Here is a 20,196-nt window from a genome sequence, read left to right as displayed (position 1 = left end):
ATATGTATTTTATGAATACATAATGTATATAATAAAACTTGCAAATAAATATGTATTTAACTCCTGTTGAAGATAGCTCCATAGCAAAAAATGCACTACTTGGAGCTAGTTGAACACATACGATGAGCCAATGACAAGATGTGTGTAGCAACTAGTCACCAGTTAGTTCCCAGTAGTGCATTACACTCTTGGTATCCTTTGTTGAAGAATTAACCTGTGTAGGGTGATGGGAGATTAGCAGTGTGCATGTGTCTTTAGCATTCTATTGCAGCAGAGATGCTATGATTGGCTGCTATTACGAATACCATGACAAGCCCTACTCAGTGCTTAAAATACTTGCCAAGATAAACAAAACAAGCAAAGCTTTATTTAAACAAACCTATGCTGCTTAAAGGGATATTGAACCCAATTTTTTTCATTCATGATTCAGATAGAGCATGCAATTTTAAGCAATTTTCTAATTTACGCCTATTATCAATTTTTCTTCATTCTCTTGGTATCTTTATTTAAAAAAGCAGGAATTAAAGTATATATATAAAAGTCCCTTTTGAACACATATATACATTCTTTAACCTTAATTTATCAATATCGCTGTTTTTTTTATTAATTAATTCTTATTTCTCAATTTTTAATAGATTTATTTTTTCCTACCGTTGCCACACTAACCCCGCCCATCCGCTACTGCCTAGATTTGTGTGTGTTGACGTATATATATATATATATATATATATATATATGGTAGGTTAAGTACACTCACACTATCTGTATTCAAATACCAGGGTGCTAAGAGGCAGGTAGATAGTAGCTGTGGAACAAAGCACTCACTTGTCTTGAAATATATTCAAACTTGTGTTTTATTTGCAGTGACGTTTCAGGGTGTTCACCCCTTCATCAGACCAACAATAGTGAATAAAGTAACAAACAATATAAAGTCTTTAGGCCCCTCCCACTACCAGAAAAACCGCCAAGAGGTTACCCTGGCAACATACACCCCCAATAATAAAACACCTGTTAAAAAATAAAACACATACCAAATAAGTTTAGTATCGGTGAAACAATATACCCTATGTGTATCATACAAAAGAAATATATACAATATATACATAACCCATTCTTAGTGCTGAGTGAAATATGCAACAATCTGTCTTAGATGTGGATACAAACAAAGCAGTTCTGTGTATCAAAATCTTACTTGTATTGCACATTAGGCAAAAGACAACACTGTTAGTGCTGAAAATCCTATATGTAGTTAAATCATGCTAATGCCTAATGTAGAGTGGCTCACACGTACTGAGAGACTAGCAAGGCTAATGAAGCAAATCACTTAATTAGATAAACCACAGGATGACACACAGAGGGTCAATTTCGTACCACGTATTGCCCACAATTAAGAAACATGGGGGCAGCTATACTGTACTTATTTGGTATGTGTTTTATTTTTTTAACCAGGTGTATGTTGCCTGGGTAACCCCTTGGCGGGTTTTCTGGTAGTGGGAGGGGCCAAATGCCTTTATATTGTTTGTCACTTTATTCACTATTGTTGGTCTGATGAAGCGGTGAACAACCCGAAACGTCACTGCTAATAAAACTCAAGTTTGAATATATTTCAAGACCAGTGAGTGAGTTGTTCCACAGCTACTATATATATATATGTATATATATATATATATATATATATATATATATATATATATATATATATACACATATATATACACACACATATATATATTTATATATACATACACACACACACACACATATATATATACACACACACACACATACATACATAATTATATAGTTTGAACTAGAGCATATTAATATTATTTTAGTTTATTAGAAAGCTTCAATTCAAACCAAGCTCTCCTTTAATTAAGATACCTATATACTAAGACTAATAAGGGGTCTTCCTCCTAAAAATGTACATTTATCTTTCCAAATACAAGAACATTCTAGTAGGAATAAAAAGGTTTGCATGTATTATATTATAAGCTGTCCTACTTTCTTTGCTGATAGTTGAACATTTGCCATCAGATGGGACTGGGCTAAAAAAATTGTTAAAAAAATGTGCAACATTGTTACAAATGTAAACACTGTTGCCATAGAGTGCTCAAGACACGTTCCTGAGCTTATATAGGTGTGCTCTTCAACAAAGAACACCAAGAGAATAAAGTACATTTGATAATGCAAGTCATTTGGATTTTTTTTTTAATTGGCATGCTCTATCTAAACCATGATCACCGTATTACATGATATGACATTGATCTTTAGATTTAAGGTTAGATGCTATATAGCAGGCTCAATGTTATATGATTAATATTCCCTTTTAAAGGGACATTGTACTAAAAAGGGTTCCCTGTTCCATTTAACAAAAAGAATTTCAAAATGTATTGCAGTGCTTTTTTTTCCCATTGATGTTATTGGTCTGAATAAATCATTTTTTTCTGTAGCTGTCCCTATCAGGTAGTGAGCAATAGATATCTGGCAGTTGTACACAAACCTGCACTTTCTTTAAACAGCATTTACTTAATCATTTTTGTGGAAACAAATATTTAATGTTTAAAGGGACACTAAGACACCACATCAGACTTTTCAGTTGTCTTGCAATAGGATAACATAATCCTTTGTTTTAAAATGTTTACACTTAACACCTTTTTTGTTGAAATTGACCTAACCCATCACTTGCTTTATTTTGAGGATCCAATTTGGACTCATTGCAGACAAGACTGGCTACTGTCTTTTTTTTTTGTTTTGTTACCAAAGACTCCCTTGTTTTGCAGTTTGTTATCTGGTAACCTCTGCTGAGGTCACTTAGCGACGTATTTGTAGCAGGGTTAGCTTTGATAAGTCTGCAGTGTGCATTTCCAGTTCTGAGAATTAGAAATGGCTCAATTTTGAGAGCTAAATGACATGAAGAGAAAGCAAAAAAAAAAAAAATTACACATAACTTTACATTTGATATTACAATCTCAAGGAGTTTACTGTCCCTTTAACTGTAGCTCTTTCATATAAAGGATGCATAGTAATGTTCCTTTAGGAACAAATGTATGCTGACCGGGGTGGTGATGATAGAAAGTGTGTGTGGAGTGGCATCTTGTATCAATGCTTTCTTTGGCTCTGTAAAGTAATAAAGGTTCATCATTGCACAATAATGTCAGGCAGATATTGGTACGTTTGCATGACACATCAGTTGTATACATCAGGATTAATAAATTACAGTATATATAATATTCCATTCTCACCAACCTTCCCAGACAGAAAAAGGTCTCAGGGGAAGAGGTTACAGATACCATATAACTAATCTCAGTATCCAACAGCACACCTTAAAGGTACAACAGTTATACAAGGTCACATTTATTTGTATTCAATAAAAAAATGCATATAATAGTCCTTTGACTTAAATAAATAAATCTCATGCTTTGACAAAGAGGTTGGATTGTTTGTTGTTTTTTAGCACTCATAGTCAATGCCAATTTAAAGGGACATTGAATTCAAACATTTCTTTCATGCATATATAAAGAGCAGCATTTGCACATGTCAAAGATATTTTGGTGCATAAAAAAAAGTTAGAAAAAAGTTTTTAAATCGACACCCAATACTGCAGTATTATTTTATTTTTTACTAATACTCCCTGGCTGACAAAGCCAATTTGCCACTGTTTTATTGGTGGAGAGGACACACCTCTGAAATACATTTTACAATGGATCAGTTATTTTTTTTTCCTGTTTTTATTTTTGTATTTTTACTTTTTAGCTATGGAAGGAACTCAAGTAAATAAAAAAAAACCATAAGAAATTGGGATTTGTCAATTAACTCTCATTATAAACAAATTATTTAGGTACGTTGCCTTATTGCCTTACTAACATCAAAAACACCTATTACAACAAGTTCCCTTCCTGCTTTATATCTAGCTAATGCAATTATGCCGGACTGATTCCAATCTTGCACTGATCAGCACTTCTTGAGAAAAAAACATTTCCTGAACAATTTCATGGTTATAGTAAATTTAAATTCAAATTTGAAACAATAGTTATTCATTTTTTTAAACTACAAATGTTCTAACCATAAAATAGCAATTGAATTGTATTAGGTAATATTTTAGTGAATGTTAAATATTGCTTGTGTGCTGCATTTTTACCTTCTCATTTACATACATATAATGATAAAAAAACAAAATTATATAAATATCATCTGTTGCAATATTGTAAAAGTTCTTCATCCTTTTATATACATGAATTCATACAGGGAGAAAATACATATACATGCTTTGATTTTATTTAAAATGCATATTCTTTTTTTTTTTTCTTTTTTTTTTTTTAAACCAAGGCACCCTTTAGCAAAGTCAAACCACGTAAATCTGTTAAAAGAAAATAATACATAATTTGTATTTATAAAGAAATCCCTATATATGGCACTGCATTGTTTGGCAGGAATAACTACAAAGCATGTTTTCATTTGGTTGGTTTAGAGTCTTCCTTTATAACAAGTAAATTATTTATATCCATTATCAGCAAAACAATTGTGCAGCTATATATAAAATTGACCTGATTTTCTATTATAATCCAGTTTTATATTTTTAAATGCCCAATAAATTGGTTCAGTACTTTCTGGTATGTGTGTAACCATTTTTTGGATTCCATGTGCTGATATAACAAATATTGGGCATGGCTACAGCCCAAACAACTGAACGGATTGTGCTGAAATATGGAAGGTGATAAAAGATATATATATTTTTTGCCTTTTTAAAGCACATAAATTCAGACAGTAAATTCTGAGATATTTGGCTCCAAAATAGCAACATATTAATATTCACTTGTACGCACAGTAATTTAGAGACATACTATATGACTGCTATCTGCTCTGTATTGTTGAGAGTAGATCGCAATATATTCTAGTCAGCACATGCATTGTGGAAAAACATACTATTATTAAGTGGTTTAAAGGATAGTATCAGAGTATGGTTTTAAATGGAAATATAGTAATTATATGTTTTGAATATTAATGTTATGATAAAAATATTAATATATATAATATTTTTTTTAAAATATATCTATATTTTAAAGAGCAGGGGAGTTGATAGGCAAAATAGTACTTTAATGACACAGTGTAAGTTCACAGTCAAATGTTCAAAAAAACAAGAAATTCAGAACTAGAGGAGCTTTTGGACATTGTTATATAATTTATGATGTCACAGATGATGTCATATGTGAAGTCATCATTCATGCAATTTACAATGTCGAAATATTCTCCAAGTACGATGGGCGGTATAAGTTTTAACTTTCCTGGCTCTTAAACAATGGAGTAAGAAGTTTTATATTTTCGTTTATATTGTAATTTTACATATATATATATATATATATATATATATATATATATATATATATATATATATATATATATACTGTATATATATATATATATATATATATATATATATATAATTCAATAAAATTACATTGTTGAAGATTGTGGAGCATAGCAACCTTTACATTTTCAGCACAGCATTATATTTTTGATCTTCCACTTTCCATGTGACATAACCACTAAAATTTGGTAAAAATATGCTACATTATGTAAAAAAACACTCACATGGAAAATCTGTGCAATAAGATAGAAGAGGTCTATTTTTTATACATTAAATCTTCTTTATAAATATTTATTTTGTGACACCATTAATCTGTATAAAAAAATAAAGAGCCTGAGTCTTCTGTTCAGACAGGTAGACAATCACATCTATGATAGATTGGGTAGAAAGTTTTGTGAGTAAGAGTAAAGGCATTAAGGCTAAAACCATTTATGATTGGTTTGTGACCCTTTCACGGTGAAGTAAAAATGCAGCACATAGTTTACAACAAAGTTATAAGTAAAATACAGATCACCACTTAGGAAGAGTTTTCAGTGTTTTACCCTTTTCTACCCCCTTTTAAATTCAATATATATATATATTTTAACTTTTTTTTTGCCATTTATAATATTCATGCATCTGCCACACTCCAGATCTAACAGTTTCAAACAAAGTCAGAAAAAAAGTTTTAAAATAAGCAACACAATTTTTTTTCTTTTTTCTTTCTTGTTCTGGGACTTTCAAGCAAAAAATCAGATGTTGAATCAAATGCTGCTTTTTTGTTATTTTTCTCCAACTTTTTTCTTTTTTTTGTATTTTTTAAATTTTTTTTTTTGTTAATTTTCTCATTTCCGCAGGCAATATGAACAAATATGAGTGCTAAACACTCGTGTATGTGTGTGTATGTGTGCGAGTGTGCATCTGCGTGCTCTCCCAATACATTAACTGGCACACCACATTATATCCCATCCTTTGGATGATAAAACTCATCAATACAAATCGATAAATAAAATAAAATAATAAGCCTTTTTTGTACATTTTTCAAAAGTTCTCTGCAGCTGTTTAGAAATTTCTCACGCCATTTTTGCGTTTTTTTTTCTTTTTTTTTTCTTCCAAGTGAAAAAGAACAACCGGTGGAAACGGTTCAGAACAGCAATATTAGAGAGGTGCTGGGGGAGGAGTGGCATATTTGTTTCTTGATGCATCTCAATGTCATTAAGATTCTCTTTCGTACAATCAAAGCCCTCCCAAAATATTCTGTATTATAAAAAAGCATGCTGCGAGGGCCTCTTCATTCTCCTGATATCTGGAAAAGAACAATAGATTTTATCTCTTTTTGGTGGAATTTTTTAAGGAGTTGTGAATTTTTCCTCCCCCGGTCGCTCTCCTTTTTGCACGTGTCTATGATTTCCCTGCTAGATTCTTTTTTGTTAAGAATATACATATGTTTTTTAGCACCAGTCATCCTCCTCACTCTCGCTGTAACGTTCGTGACGTGATTTTGTGGGTCGTGGGGTCCCATGGGAATAACCGTTGGGCAGCCTGCGCCCATGTGGTGAGAGAGGGGGCACCGCCCCGGGGTCGGCAGTCCTGGAGGAGCGCTGGTCACAGGGGTGTGGACCCTCATAGGAAGAATCCCGGTAAGGGCCACTGTGCCTGCATCCAGCACGTGGGGCATCAGAACAGTGTCCCCTGCTGCTGACATGGTGATGTGATCTAGGGGAGTCATTTGGAGCCCCCCGCCTCTCGTTGCTGCCTGGGCGGTTCTCACTTTGAGGATATCTTCGTGGAAGAGGGGTGGTCATTCTGGATGGGGAATGCTGTGGCTGGGGGGAGCAGACACTGGCAGGCCGTCGGACCACCGGGGAGTAGGTAACGTGCGGCCTGGGGGTGGGGGGTAGCTGGGGCAGCTGTCGCCGTCCTCTACGGGGTGTGCTGGCCCCAGAGGTTGAGGGCACGGGGCTGCCGTCCACTGAACTACTGCCCTACACAAAAATCCAAACAAAATGGGAATTCAAGAGCGAGAGAAAACACGAAGAGGAGACACGCGAGGGGGGTGATATATAAGACACAAGAGGGGAGAAAGAGACATTAGGAAGGTAGAATGATGGGAGAAGGACACGAGAATTTAGATAATCATGAAGTGTAGATATTTGATGAAACATACAGGTACATAGATGATATATTTAACATGATAGATGAAAGACACAGGAGGGTAGGTTAAGAAGTAAAAAGGTTTTAAGTGAAAGATGAAAATAAAACAAAAATAAAATATTAGATCAAAAAAGTTTTGAAAGGCATAGTGGAACAACAGGATGTAGAAGTATTTAATGATTGAAAGAGACAGTAGAACAACAAGGAGATATAAAGAATAAACAAGAAGTGGTATGATATCAAGATGAAAGAGATACAAAAGGGAGCCATGAAACATATATTTTTTTAATATACAGAGAGGGAAAAATGGAAGTAAGGACAGAAAGATGAAGATGATAAAAGATACATGTTTATTATAAATGAGAATAAATAGGAGATGTTTCCAAGAAAGTAATGGAGAGGTGAGTTAAAACCCAGATACAAGAAAAGGTAGATAAGAGCGGTGGGGAAGAGGATAGAAGCGCCCTCATGCATACAAACATACAGGGGGATTATGATGGGTAGAGAAGAAAAGGGTAGGAATGCCACAGCGACAAGGAAATAAAAAAAAAAAAATAACAGAAAAAGTGGAAAAGAGATGGATTTTCTGTAAGTTTTTGTGCAGGAATAAGCAGATTGAGCAAAACAAGCAGGGGAAAAAAGAAAATCCAACCAAAGCAGGAAAAAGGCAAATAAAAGAGAGATACACCCTCCCCACCCCCACACTCCTTATTTTCAATCACCATCTTGCCCAGTCTCCCATGACCCCTGCAATTCTTGCCCAGGGATATGAGCAGCAGAGGAAAGTATGACAATATGGGAAGCTTTTACCCTAGTAAGAAGGACAAGCAGGCAGGAAAAGGGGCAACACAGGAGGGAAGGAGATGGAATGAGGAATTGTCACATAGGTACCCCCAACTGAAAATCAGTCAACATATGGAGAGGTGGGAAGGAGAGAGGATAGAGGGCAGGATATATAAATATGTATACAATCTTTCCACTGCTAGAGACTTACAAGACAATAGATCATTTACCCCTTATCATAAAAGATCTACAGATAATCCCACATTTCTATTTCCCTCATAATGACTACACAGTACTGACTGCCTCCTGACAAATTAACACAAAAGATTGTTAAACCCTAATTAAAATCCATAAGCAATTACCTACTTACACCCCTTAGTGATCCAGCTCAGAATTCGGGACCCACCTGTCTGTGTGGGGCATAGTCTCTGCCAGTGCTAGGTGAGCGTGAGGTGGGTCTTCCGTATTCCAGCCTCTCTCTTTCTCTTTCTGAACCAGGATGATGGTGGTGGTGATGATGATGGTGATGATGGTGGTGATGATGTTTACGGTCCCGAGTTCTTCCACGCTCTTCTCCTGGCAAATCACATGACTGTGTTGTAGTGCTGACCTCTGTACCTAAACCTGCCCAAGAATTGGATGTATGAGAGAAACAGGTAATAAAATTCTGTGCCATATTAAGAATATATCTACAGATACGTATGAATACATATCACTATTAACTTTGGAACAAAATTATATGATTCATATCCACAGCTGAATCACCTTCAATTTTGCCTTTAATGTCTACGAGGATTAAAAGGTCACCCTCTAACTTTGACAACCCCACTGCAGTCAATCTCCACTAAGGGTTTGAATCCCCCAACCATTGCAGCCCTTCTTAAAGAAGTTACCTGCCTTATTCCTTTTTATGTATAAATAAAATCTATTAGAGGATTTTTTCAATAGTGAGCAAGTAATACTTGTATTGTCTGACAAGTCATTTAGAAGTGCATGATAATGGCAAAACAGTTTGTAAAAAGTTGGAAGTCTTAATAAAAAACAGAATTTATACTTACCGATAAATGTATTTCCTTCGGACTGATGAGAGTCCGTAGCTTCATAACATGGTGGATATATTCCAGCCTCTCAAGAGGAGATCAAGAACCCTCACAAAGATTTAGTCCCTCCCACTTGCTCTCCCTCTCCAGTTTGAGTATTGCTGAGCAGGTGAGAGAGACAGAAAAAAGGTAGGAAAGACAGAAAGAAGGGTTGCAAGGTACAAATGAGAACTGTCACCCATATACAAAAATAGAATGGGTGCAATGGACTCTTATCAGCCCAAAGTAAATAAATTTATAGGTAAGTATAAATTCGGTTTTCCTTCTTAGCTGATGAAAGTCCATAGCTTCATAACATGTGTGATACAATACCCAAGCTGAGAATCCATGTTACGTACGGTTGGGACAAAAAGTAGGCAGTTCCTATTTGCCGTACGCTGTGGCCTGAATGACTTTCCTGCCAAAAGCTGCATCAAAAGAAACATAAATGTCAAAATGATCACATTTCAGAAAAAGTGTGAAGGGAAGACCAAGTTGCTGCCTTGCAAATCTGTTCCAAGAAGGGATCATCCTTGAAAACCCAGCAAGTAGATACTGATCTTGTAGAATGAGCAGTTACTGCTTTTGGTGGCGGTTTAAGCCTTACGAATGATCTTCTTGAGCCAGGATGCCATGTCCACTGCCGTAGCTTTCTGACCCTTCTTAGGACCAGAGTAGAGGACAAATAAACTGGAAGTTTAGCTAAAGTCTTTAGTAGACTGAATATAGAACTTTAAAGCTCTGACAACATCTAGGTTGTGAAGTAATCTTTCCTTTGGATTAGTAGACTTTGGACACAAAGAAGGAACAACTATTTCCTGACTAATATTTTCTAAATATACCACCTTCGGAAGAAAATCATATTTGTTCCACAGGACCACCTTATCTTGGTGAAAAGTCAGAAATGAAGGATCACAAGATACAGCTAATAATTCAGAAACTCTTCTAGCTTAATAAATGGCTAGAAGAAAAAGAACCTTCCAGGACAACCATTTAAAGGGACATGAAACCCAATTTTTTTCTTTCTTTATTTAGAAAGAGCATGCAATTTTAAACAATTTTCTTATTTACTTCTTTTATCTCATTTGGTTCATTTTCTTGATATATTTTGCTTAAAAGCATATCTAGATAGGCTCAGAAGCTGCTGATTGGTGGCTGCGCAGATGCCTAATGTGATTGGCTCACCCATGTGTACTGCTGTTTTTTCAACAAAGGATATCTAAAGAATAAAGCAAATTAGATAATAGAAGTAAACTGGAATGTTGTTTAAATAGTATTCTCTATCTGAATCATGAAAGAAAACATTTGGGTTTAATGTCCCTTTAAGATCTAAAATAAGCATAGGTTCAAAAGCAGAACCTTTCATAACAGAGAGAACTAAATTCAAGTTCAAAGGAGGAAAAATTGGTCTAACAGGATGAATTCACACCAGGGCATGAACAAAAGTTTGAACATCTGGCAACTTAGCCAACTTTTTGTGAAACAAAACAGTTAACGCAGATATCTGACCCTTTAGATAGTTAGCCGATCGGACCAAATCTAGTCCATCCTGAAGGAACTGAAGTATTCTGGGAATTTTTAAGTATTTCCAAGAACCTCAATAAGAACACCAAAGAAAGTAAACTTTCCAGATGTTAAGATAAATTCTTAGATTAACCGGCTTACTTGCATGAAGCAAAGTATAAAAATATCTGAGTCAGAGAAACCCCTGATCTTGAGGTCTAAGTGTTTAACTTTCACACTGTGAAATTCAGCAAATTGAGATCTGGGTGAAACAGAAGAGACATAGGTTCATGTAGGAAGAGAAAGAATACATCTGAATTAGGTCCGCATACCAAGTTCTGCAGGCCCACGAAAAAAAATCTACTACTCATTTGAAGTTCAGACTAAGTTCTATTGCATTGTCTTGTTATCTTGCATTTGTTGATTATGCAAATCTACAGTGTTGACTGGTCCTTTAAAGCTGCGATTCAGCTTGTACACCATTAGATCTATATACAACCAGCTTATTCTAAACTGGGTTCTGTTTTGATGAAGAACCCATTCTCCTGCCTGAACAGATAAAAGCAGTCTGCTTTCTAATTGTTCACTCCTTGAATATGAAAATGATAGAGAACAGCTTTCCTTCTCTATTCATAACAGGATGAGAGACACTTTTTGCATGTGGGAAGTTGTTTAAAATTGCATGCTTTTTCTTAATCATGGCACTTTAATGTAAGAGAAACTCTTTAGCATAATTGATCATACTCTAGCAGCAAGGAGATACATGTAATATTATATGTATATATTTTGTATGTGAATTTAAGCAGCTGAGATATATTAAAATTCCTATATGAGGAATGAATATGCAAATTCTTAAAGGGACAGTTTAGTCAAAATTGAACTTTCATGATTCAGATAGGGAATGCAATTTTAAACAACTTTCCAATTCACGTTTATCATCACATTTGCTTTGTTCTTTTGGTATTCTTTGTTAAAAGCTAAACCTAGGCAGGCTCATATGCTAATTTCTAAAACCTTGAAGGCCGCCCCTTATTTCAATGCATTTGGCAGTTTTTCACAGCTAGAGGGCATAATTTCATGTGTTTCATATAGATAACACTGTGACCACGCCCTGGATTTACAAGTGAGAGGGCACTGATGATAAGCCTTTTAGAATATATAAACTCATTATACAAACTAAGGCAGTTTGATCAGCTTGCTGCATGAAAATAAACCAAGTTGATACAGGATTGGCAGACCTGCATTAGACACCAACTGGAGCAAAGTGACCCTTAGTGGGTTAAAGGTGGGTTAACTTTGCTGCTAAACACACAAAACTGTGGACAGATGGATGCACAACTAAAAAGCAAATTGCTTGTGCTTACATGCAATTACAGCACTATCTCTCAACATACAAAAAGGTTGGATCTTTGAATAGACCTTTAACACTTTTGAAGTCACTTTGCTTGTTGTCCTATACGCCAAAACATTGGATATCCATTACATACCGCTTGCTACTATTACACAAAGAAGTCCCTCCCCCTAGCTACATAAGACAATGGAATCGAGAACTCTTGCAACCCCCTAATGACAAAGACTGGAACTTAATCTATCATAATCACATAAAAGCTTTGGTGTCGGCAAAAGTCTTAGAATCTAATTACAAATTTTTATCTAGGTGGTATTTTACCCCAGATAAGGTTAAGAAACTGTACAAGCAGACAGATGGGAAGTGCTGGAAAGGTTGTGGTGAGCGGGGCTTGTTACGCCACATTTGGTGGGACTGTAAATTAATAGTACCCTTTTGGCGGACAGTGCTAGACACTATAGACACCAAACTAAACATTACTCTTACCAGATCACCCAAACTTTTACTATTCCACAATCTCCCTAAACTAAAGGACAAACCTAAAAAATATCTCTTATTCCTTATGCTCAACAGTGCCAAATCACTTATCCCTAAATACTGGAAATCAATCAATACTCCTTCCCTAGATGACTGGAAGACCCAAACTGAGCGATACTTACAGCTAGAGAGGTTTCAATACATGCAAGACGACAAGAAAGAAATTCATGAGTGTACATTCTATTCCTCTGGAAACCTCATACAGTTATCTAAATTTAAATTACAGGCCTACAAGAAAACGCCCTTACCACAACCCCCCTCCCGAATGTGTAATCAACCTTTGTTTCTTCTTCTCACTCCTCTTCTCCTTTCATCTTCTTTTTTTCTTTTCCTTTCTTCTTCTTTCTCTTTAGACTTACTATTTACCTCTCTCATACATCCATGATTTATTGTTTATATATTGCAGTTTTTATGAGTTAAAACTTAAGGTTACTATACAGATTTTATCTGCATGTGTGAAAGAATTCTTGTTATTGAATCTATTTAATGTTTTCTGATTTTACTCACAACGTTGAGTTATCTCTAATGGGAAAAATGCTGGATGGACTGATAATTACCGGATCAGAAAGTCCCCGCTTTAATGGAAGACACTAAGAGGCCTATTTATCAAGCCATCAACTTTCTTGCATTCGACGGCACCAATACGCTCGCCTGACATCGCCTAACATCGCTGCCGCGGACCTGAATACGTTCTCCATAGTTAGCAAAAAAGCTGTCAAAAAGCCGCGCACCAAGTACAGGGCGATGAGCAGCGGACTGTTGTTAACTGACAGTCATCGATCTCGCTGCTCTTTGGCTTTTTCCCAGCTTTATTTGTATACTGTCACTAAATACCGCCACTATACTAAACTGTATAACCCCTATACCGCCGCTCCTGGACCCCTCCACAACTAAGTAAACGTATCAACCCCTAAACCGCCGCTCCCGGAGCCCACCGTCACTCTAATAAACTTATTAACCCCTATGCCGCCGCTTCCGGACCCCGCCGCAACTAAATAAAGTTATTAACCCCTATCCCGCTGCTCCCGGACCCTGCTGCCACCTACATTATGTTCTTAACCCCTAATCTGCCACCCCCTATACCGCCGCCACCTACATTATGTTATTAACCCCTATCCCGCCGCTCCAGGAGCCCACCGCAACTAAATAAAGTTATTAACCCCAAAATCGACATAAACTAAATTAACCTATTAACCCCTAAACCTAACAAAGCGCTAACTTTATATTTAATATTAACTCATTCCCATTTTATAATCAATTTAAACTTACCTTTAAAATTATATTAAACTACAAATTAAATTAACTATATTATATATTTAGAAACCTAACCCTACTCAAATAATTTAAATCTACACTAAAAAATTACTAAGTTACAAAAAACTAACAACTAAGTTACAAAAAATAACAAACACTAAGTTACACAAAAAAACAAACACTAAGTTACAAAAAATAAAAAACAAATTAGCAAAGATTTAAACTAATTACACCTAATCTAAGGGCCCTATGAAAATACAAAAGCCCCCCCCAAAATAAAAAAACCCTAACCTACAATAAACTTCAAATAGCCCTTAAAAGGGCCTAATGCGGGGCATTGCCCCTAAGAAATCGGCTCTTTTACCTGTAAAAATAAAATACAAACACCCCCCCAACAGTAAAACCCACCACCTACACAACCAACCCCCCAAATAAAAACCTATCTAAAAAAACCTAAGCTCCCCATTGCCCTTAAAAGGGCATTTAGCTCTATTGCACCCAAACCCTAATCTAAAAATAAAACCCACCCAATACACCCTTAAAAAATCCTAACACTAACCCCTGAAGATCGACTTACAGTTTTGAAGATCCGACATCCATCCTCCAAGAAGCCGGGAGAAGTCCTTATCGAAGCCGGCAGAAGTCTTCATCCAAGCGACCAAAGTCTTCATCCAAGCCCGCAGTAGTCTTCACCCGACGGCATCTTCTATCTTCATGCATCTGGCGCGGAGCGGCTCCATCTTCCAGACATCCGATGAGGAGCATCCTCTTCCATCAACGTCTTCTTGAACAATGAATGTTCCTTTAAATGATGTCATCAAAGATGGCGTCCCTTAGATTCCTATTGGCTGATAGAATTCTATCAGCCAATCGGAATTAAGGTTGAAAGAATCCTTTTGGCTGTTTCAATCAGCCAATAGGATTGAACTTTAATCCTATTGGCTGATCCAATCAGCCAATAGGATTGAGTTTGCATTCTATTGGCTGTTCCAATCAGCCAATATAATGCGATCTCAATCCTATTGGCTGATTGGAAGAAGCCCAATGATTTGTGGGTGAAACGCGCGTAGCTGTTGTCTATTGCCGGTGGGGAAACAGCTGATCCCTTCCGTCTGTATGCTGGAGCTCCCACATTGAAAGAATTCGGGAGGAGAAGCCCTAGATGCGTCCTGCATGAAGTAAGGCGTGGAATACACCACTAAGTGCCTTAAACACCTTGTAACATCCGTGATAGAGGAAGCATATGGGTCAGGTAAAATAAGTGACTTTCACTAAGCAGCGGATAGACAGCGGTATTGGTACGCTTGTTCCTAAGTCGATCTTAGATATATTCAGAGTTACCGTCATAGCTGTTGTGCTGTTGTGATACAGCGGAATTATTCAGTACACCTGTCCAACCTTACATCTTATTTGTACAAGGATCTGTTACTTCATATTGCAATTATTGCAGGATGTCTGCTTTTGGAGACCTACTTATGGAACATTTATTGTTTCACCTTGCCTCTATAAGGGTTATTTCTATATGACTTTTCAGTATCAAATGGGTCTTTCAGCTTAATATACCAACTTTTTGTTGCCACATAGGATTTGTATATTTTGTATACTTTTTGTTGCTATTGTTGATAAACTATTTGAATTGTATCTGCTGTCCGCCTGTGTTTTTAGGGAAGGCTCTAATCCTGGCTCTTTAATTTTGTCTATCCCATTGTGCTGGACTAAGAAATACTTTGTTCTTATATAATGTATTAATATAGTTTAATGTAATTTTATTATAATAGTTAGGGTAGGTTAATTATTAGTTTAATATAGTTTCATTTAATTTTAAAGGTAAGTTTAAAATGATTATAAGATAGGGATGAGTTAATATTTAATATAAAGTTAGCAGGTTGTTAGGTTTAGGGGTTGATAATTTTATTTAGTTGCGGTGGTCTCCGGGAGCGGCGGGATAGGGGTTAATAACTTTATGTAGGTGGCGGCGGTGTTGAGGCGGTAGGTTAGGGTTAATAAGTATAATGTAAGTGGTGGCGGTGTAGGGGCGGAAGATTAGGGGTTAATAACTTTTATTTAGGTGGTGGCGGTGTCGGGACGGCAGAATATGGGTTAATAAGTATAATGTAGGTGTCGGCGGTGTCGGAGCGGCAGATTAGGGGTGTTTAGACTCGGGATACATGTTAGGGTGTTAGGTGTAAACGTTACTTTTATTCTACCATAGAAATCAATGGGATATCTGGCAGTATCGAACATGAGCTTTCGCTGCTTTCAGGCTCCCATTGATTCCTATGGCATCCGCTGCCTCCAGGGCGGTGGATTGAAAACCAGGTACGCTGGGCCGGAATAGAGGCAAACGTACCTGGTAGATATTTGTTAACTTGCAAAAGTAGTCAGATAGTGCTGAATTTGCATTCGGAGACTGGCGGATTGTATGTTACGTCACAAAATTCTACTTTTGCCGGTCTGTAGGCTTTGATAAATAAGTCGAATCAAGCTCTTCACAATTACGCTGCAGAATTCCAGCGTATTTGCGGTTGACGGCTTGATAAATAGGCCCCTTTATCTCACCAAAAAGACTTTATCAGTTGTAGATATGTATGGATTAAGTAGCACAGAAAAACTTTCTAAATACCCAACTCCCTTTGGAGCTCTTGTAAGAGTTACTCACCCACCTCCGGGCATATAAGGGGTTAAACTTGCCAGAAAAAAACAACAAAATGCCTTAGAATCCACCAGATCAAATTCACAACAGCTGAAGCAGAGAGGGGAAGTGGGTTATCAAGGAGAGGGGGCAGAGCTTATTGCCATAACAACATGAAGGCCCAAAGCCTGTGTAATTTGAAATAACTGTTAAAATTGTGAAAAAAACACCTCTCCAAAGGCCTCTGTTTTCTCCTGCCCAACTGCACTGTGATTTTTTTAGATCTAACTGATCACTGCACAAGGCAGTTATTGGCTCTCTTAAAGAGACAGTACCTATTTTTTTTTTTTTTTTTTAAATGCAAAAATGGTAAATTGAGCTGCAAATTTGTCCTAAGGATGCTAGGTAAGAACTATCCTATGCCTCATTTCCCCAAATTCCTATGATAAACACATAGGTAATGCTCCTAAGGTGTAAGGCTGTGACCCCCAGCTATGTAGTACGTGTAAGGAGAGTACTATTGGATAGCTCCTGGGCTGTGTAGTGCCCATGTCACTTACCTGGACAGAAGCACATTTGCACTGTGTCTTACTAGCATGCTGAGGCCTTTCTCCCTCACAGGTTGCTAGTAGAGAGCCCTTCCAGTGAAAGTAACTATACTGCAGAGGATACTGTGGATAAACCTGTAACCCCTCAGGTGGAGGCTAAGGGACGGGGTCCTTGAGATGCCTGAGGGCAGTTATGGCTGTTAGGTTATCCACTATGGTAATGGAAAGCACATTACAGAGGTAATCCTCATCCCGTTTCACTCAGAGTCTTCCTAAATCTTCTTGCAGTGAAGTTGTCTAGGGGTACTGGGTTCCAAGTCAGGCCTGAGCCCACAAATTACATGAAAAAATAATAACCTCTTGATAGTAGTACACCTCTTTACTCGGAGGCCAAGAACAAACTGAAGAGGGAGGGGAAGTGGAAGTGGGAGGGACTAAAGCTCTGTGAGGGTTCTTGACCTCCTCCTGATAGGCTGGAATATATCGAAGCTATGGACTCTCATCAGCTTAGAAGGAAATGTATGACTTTGTGCCCAGAAAATGCAGATATTAAAGGAACAGAAAGCAGTCTGAAATATTAATATAAAATGTTTATTTATACATAATGCACAAATGAACTATATACTTTAATTATTTATTTTATTCCTGTTTCATGTAAATATAGCTCTGAAAATTGTGTATTTTCTAATTCTCAGACCTGAAAATGCACCCTGATTTTTCAAGGCTAACACTGCTACATATATACCTAATTGGCTTTAATTGATAAGAACTCCAACATAAATGCACTGTATACTAATATTTTTTTATTGTGGGAAGCCTTGTCTTCTGCAGAATAAAGCCTGAATTGGCTCCTACAAATAAGGTCAATGAGGGGGGGGGGGGTTGGGTTGGGTATTGAAAATGAAATAGGTGATGAAATAAAGAATTGAAGTTGGATGGTGTGGCTATACTGGTGAATTCGCATAAAAAAAAATGCCACCATATTTGTACAGGGAGGCTGGGCAAGTGCATATCTTTTGGTGCAGAATAACCAAGGGAAAAAGATGATTACAGAGAAGCAGATTATCTTGCTCCTATGTGCCTGCTGGCTCAGGTCCTGCTAATTTCAGACAGAAAGAGTGCTATTGAAATCATGAGTTCCTTTGTGCTCAGGGGCCCAGAGAGGTTTAGATGTGCCCCTGTCTACAGGTTTTATTCCCCATAGACATAAAATAAATTGGCATAAACCCTTATCTACTGTCTTTGGAAAAAATCATCATAATAAACTCAACAGAAACCAACAAACACCGTTTTCATGGCATTCCCCTGATAGAATATAAGGCTCTGACTGACAGGATGCATAAGTGATACCTATGTGATTGTTTTGATTCACATTACTAGCATTCCCTTCTCTTTATAATGGAATAGTATTACTATTATAAAATAAAATAAAGAGTACACCTATAAAATTTTAAGATATACATCTTTTCTGTCATTATACAGATGGGCTTTACTGACCTGATTCCATGTCCACATATCGGGTAAGCGATCTCTCAGACACACGGTGTCTCCCTTCTCTTCTGCGTTGATGTCCATGACGAGGACCTTCCTCAGGTGTAACTCTTTCCAAGGAATATTCATCCAACCGGATGCCCTTGGACTGTGAATGACCAAGCATGGAAGCTGAGCGTTTCATGGGGCTGCCATCTGCAATGGTCTGTAAAGCAGCAGTATAGAAGTCCTGAGTACATCTGTGCCAGTAAATTGAAATTCTCTAATGGTAATATATACATTATATATTATAAAATATATGTATATACATATACAAATTATCATTGAACATTTTTCTAAGTATCCAAAATTAAATATATTACTAATGATGCACTGTATAATGGTACTGGCCACTAATGGAAATACTGTATTGTTTAATTATGTTTTTATACAGTGACAAATATAGACTTTACAATATATTTATGATGAGTCTGCAGTGAAAAATAGCATGCAGCATTGCTTAAAGATGCAGCATACCTAAATATTGATAATGAATAGAGGGACCTCTGGATAATGTTAATGAATATCCAGGCTGATGATGAACATGCTATACAATCTAATTATTTTGATTTGATATGCACAGATAATGAACATGCTACACAGTTGCACAGTGTAATTTTGTTAAAGGAACATAAAACACAAATTTTCTTTCATTATCAAATAGAGTATACATTTTTGTAAAAACAAAAACTTTCCAATTTACTAATATTATCAAATTTACATTGCTATATTGGGGCCCAATGATCTAAAGTTCTCCACTCAGATGAGATGATCTAAAATGATCTTCCAGCACTGCAAGATCTCTGATAAGATTCTAGAAAGGCACATTTTGCTATACCTCTCTAAGGGGCATTCCCGTAAATTTCTGTATGTGAAGGAGAGACAAGCCCAGAGCAATATAGCACTGCATGACATCAGAGGTCTGCAGTATTTATGCTCTGTGCTTTATATTACTTTAGACTTCAGATTGTGTCATTTAAGCTTTATTACAGTTTAGCTCTGCACTTTCTATTTTGCATTTTAATGCATTTAGATTCTGCTTTGACAGTTTATGTGTAACTTTAACAAATTAGGATCATACTTTGTATATTTATGTGTATCTTTTACAAATACCATTGCACTTGGTATTTGTTCTATGTAAAATAAAACTGACAGTGGGATGGTCAGGGGAGTTCCCAGGGTCTGTTTTAATCTCTCTTCCAACTCTCATGATGTGCTTTAAGCATTTTACACCTGCAAGTCTTACTAATTTATCTTGCCCAACTGTATGCTGGCGAAGTTTGCTCAAAATTCACAATACACTTATTTAACTGACAGATATTTAATGTATACTAAATGTAATTTCAATTGTAATGAAAACATATCAGTTTAACTTGTATTTGCTACAAACAGAATGTTAGGTGCTCTCCTGTTAACTTAAATCTCCCTTTGTGAGATTTTGTATCCCAGAGAGGTTCACTATTTTCTATGGGCCCAATAAT

General features: G+C 36.5%; 1 protein-coding gene across 1 annotated transcript in view; it reads right to left on the bottom strand.

The window, feature by feature from the left end:
• Positions 1-6,798: 6,798 nt before the first annotated feature.
• The window catches only part of CACNA1A (calcium voltage-gated channel subunit alpha1 A), a 632,851-nt gene continuing 619,453 nt past the window's right edge, over positions 6,799-20,196 (bottom strand). Inside the window, exons 45-47 of the mRNA XM_053718181.1 lie at positions 18,683-18,881; positions 8,691-8,908; positions 6,799-7,332 (exon numbers count right to left, since the gene is read on the bottom strand). Coding sequence (XP_053574156.1) covers positions 6,799-7,332; positions 8,691-8,908; positions 18,683-18,881 — 951 coding nt within the window. The remainder of the gene's footprint in view (positions 7,333-8,690; positions 8,909-18,682; positions 18,882-20,196) is intronic.

This window comes from Bombina bombina, chromosome 6 (assembly GCF_027579735.1).
Source record: "Bombina bombina isolate aBomBom1 chromosome 6, aBomBom1.pri, whole genome shotgun sequence".
Taxonomy (NCBI): Eukaryota; Metazoa; Chordata; class Amphibia; order Anura; family Bombinatoridae; genus Bombina; species Bombina bombina.
The sequence above is the reverse complement of the archived record's forward strand: the minus strand, read 5'-3'. Positions and strand labels throughout refer to the sequence as shown.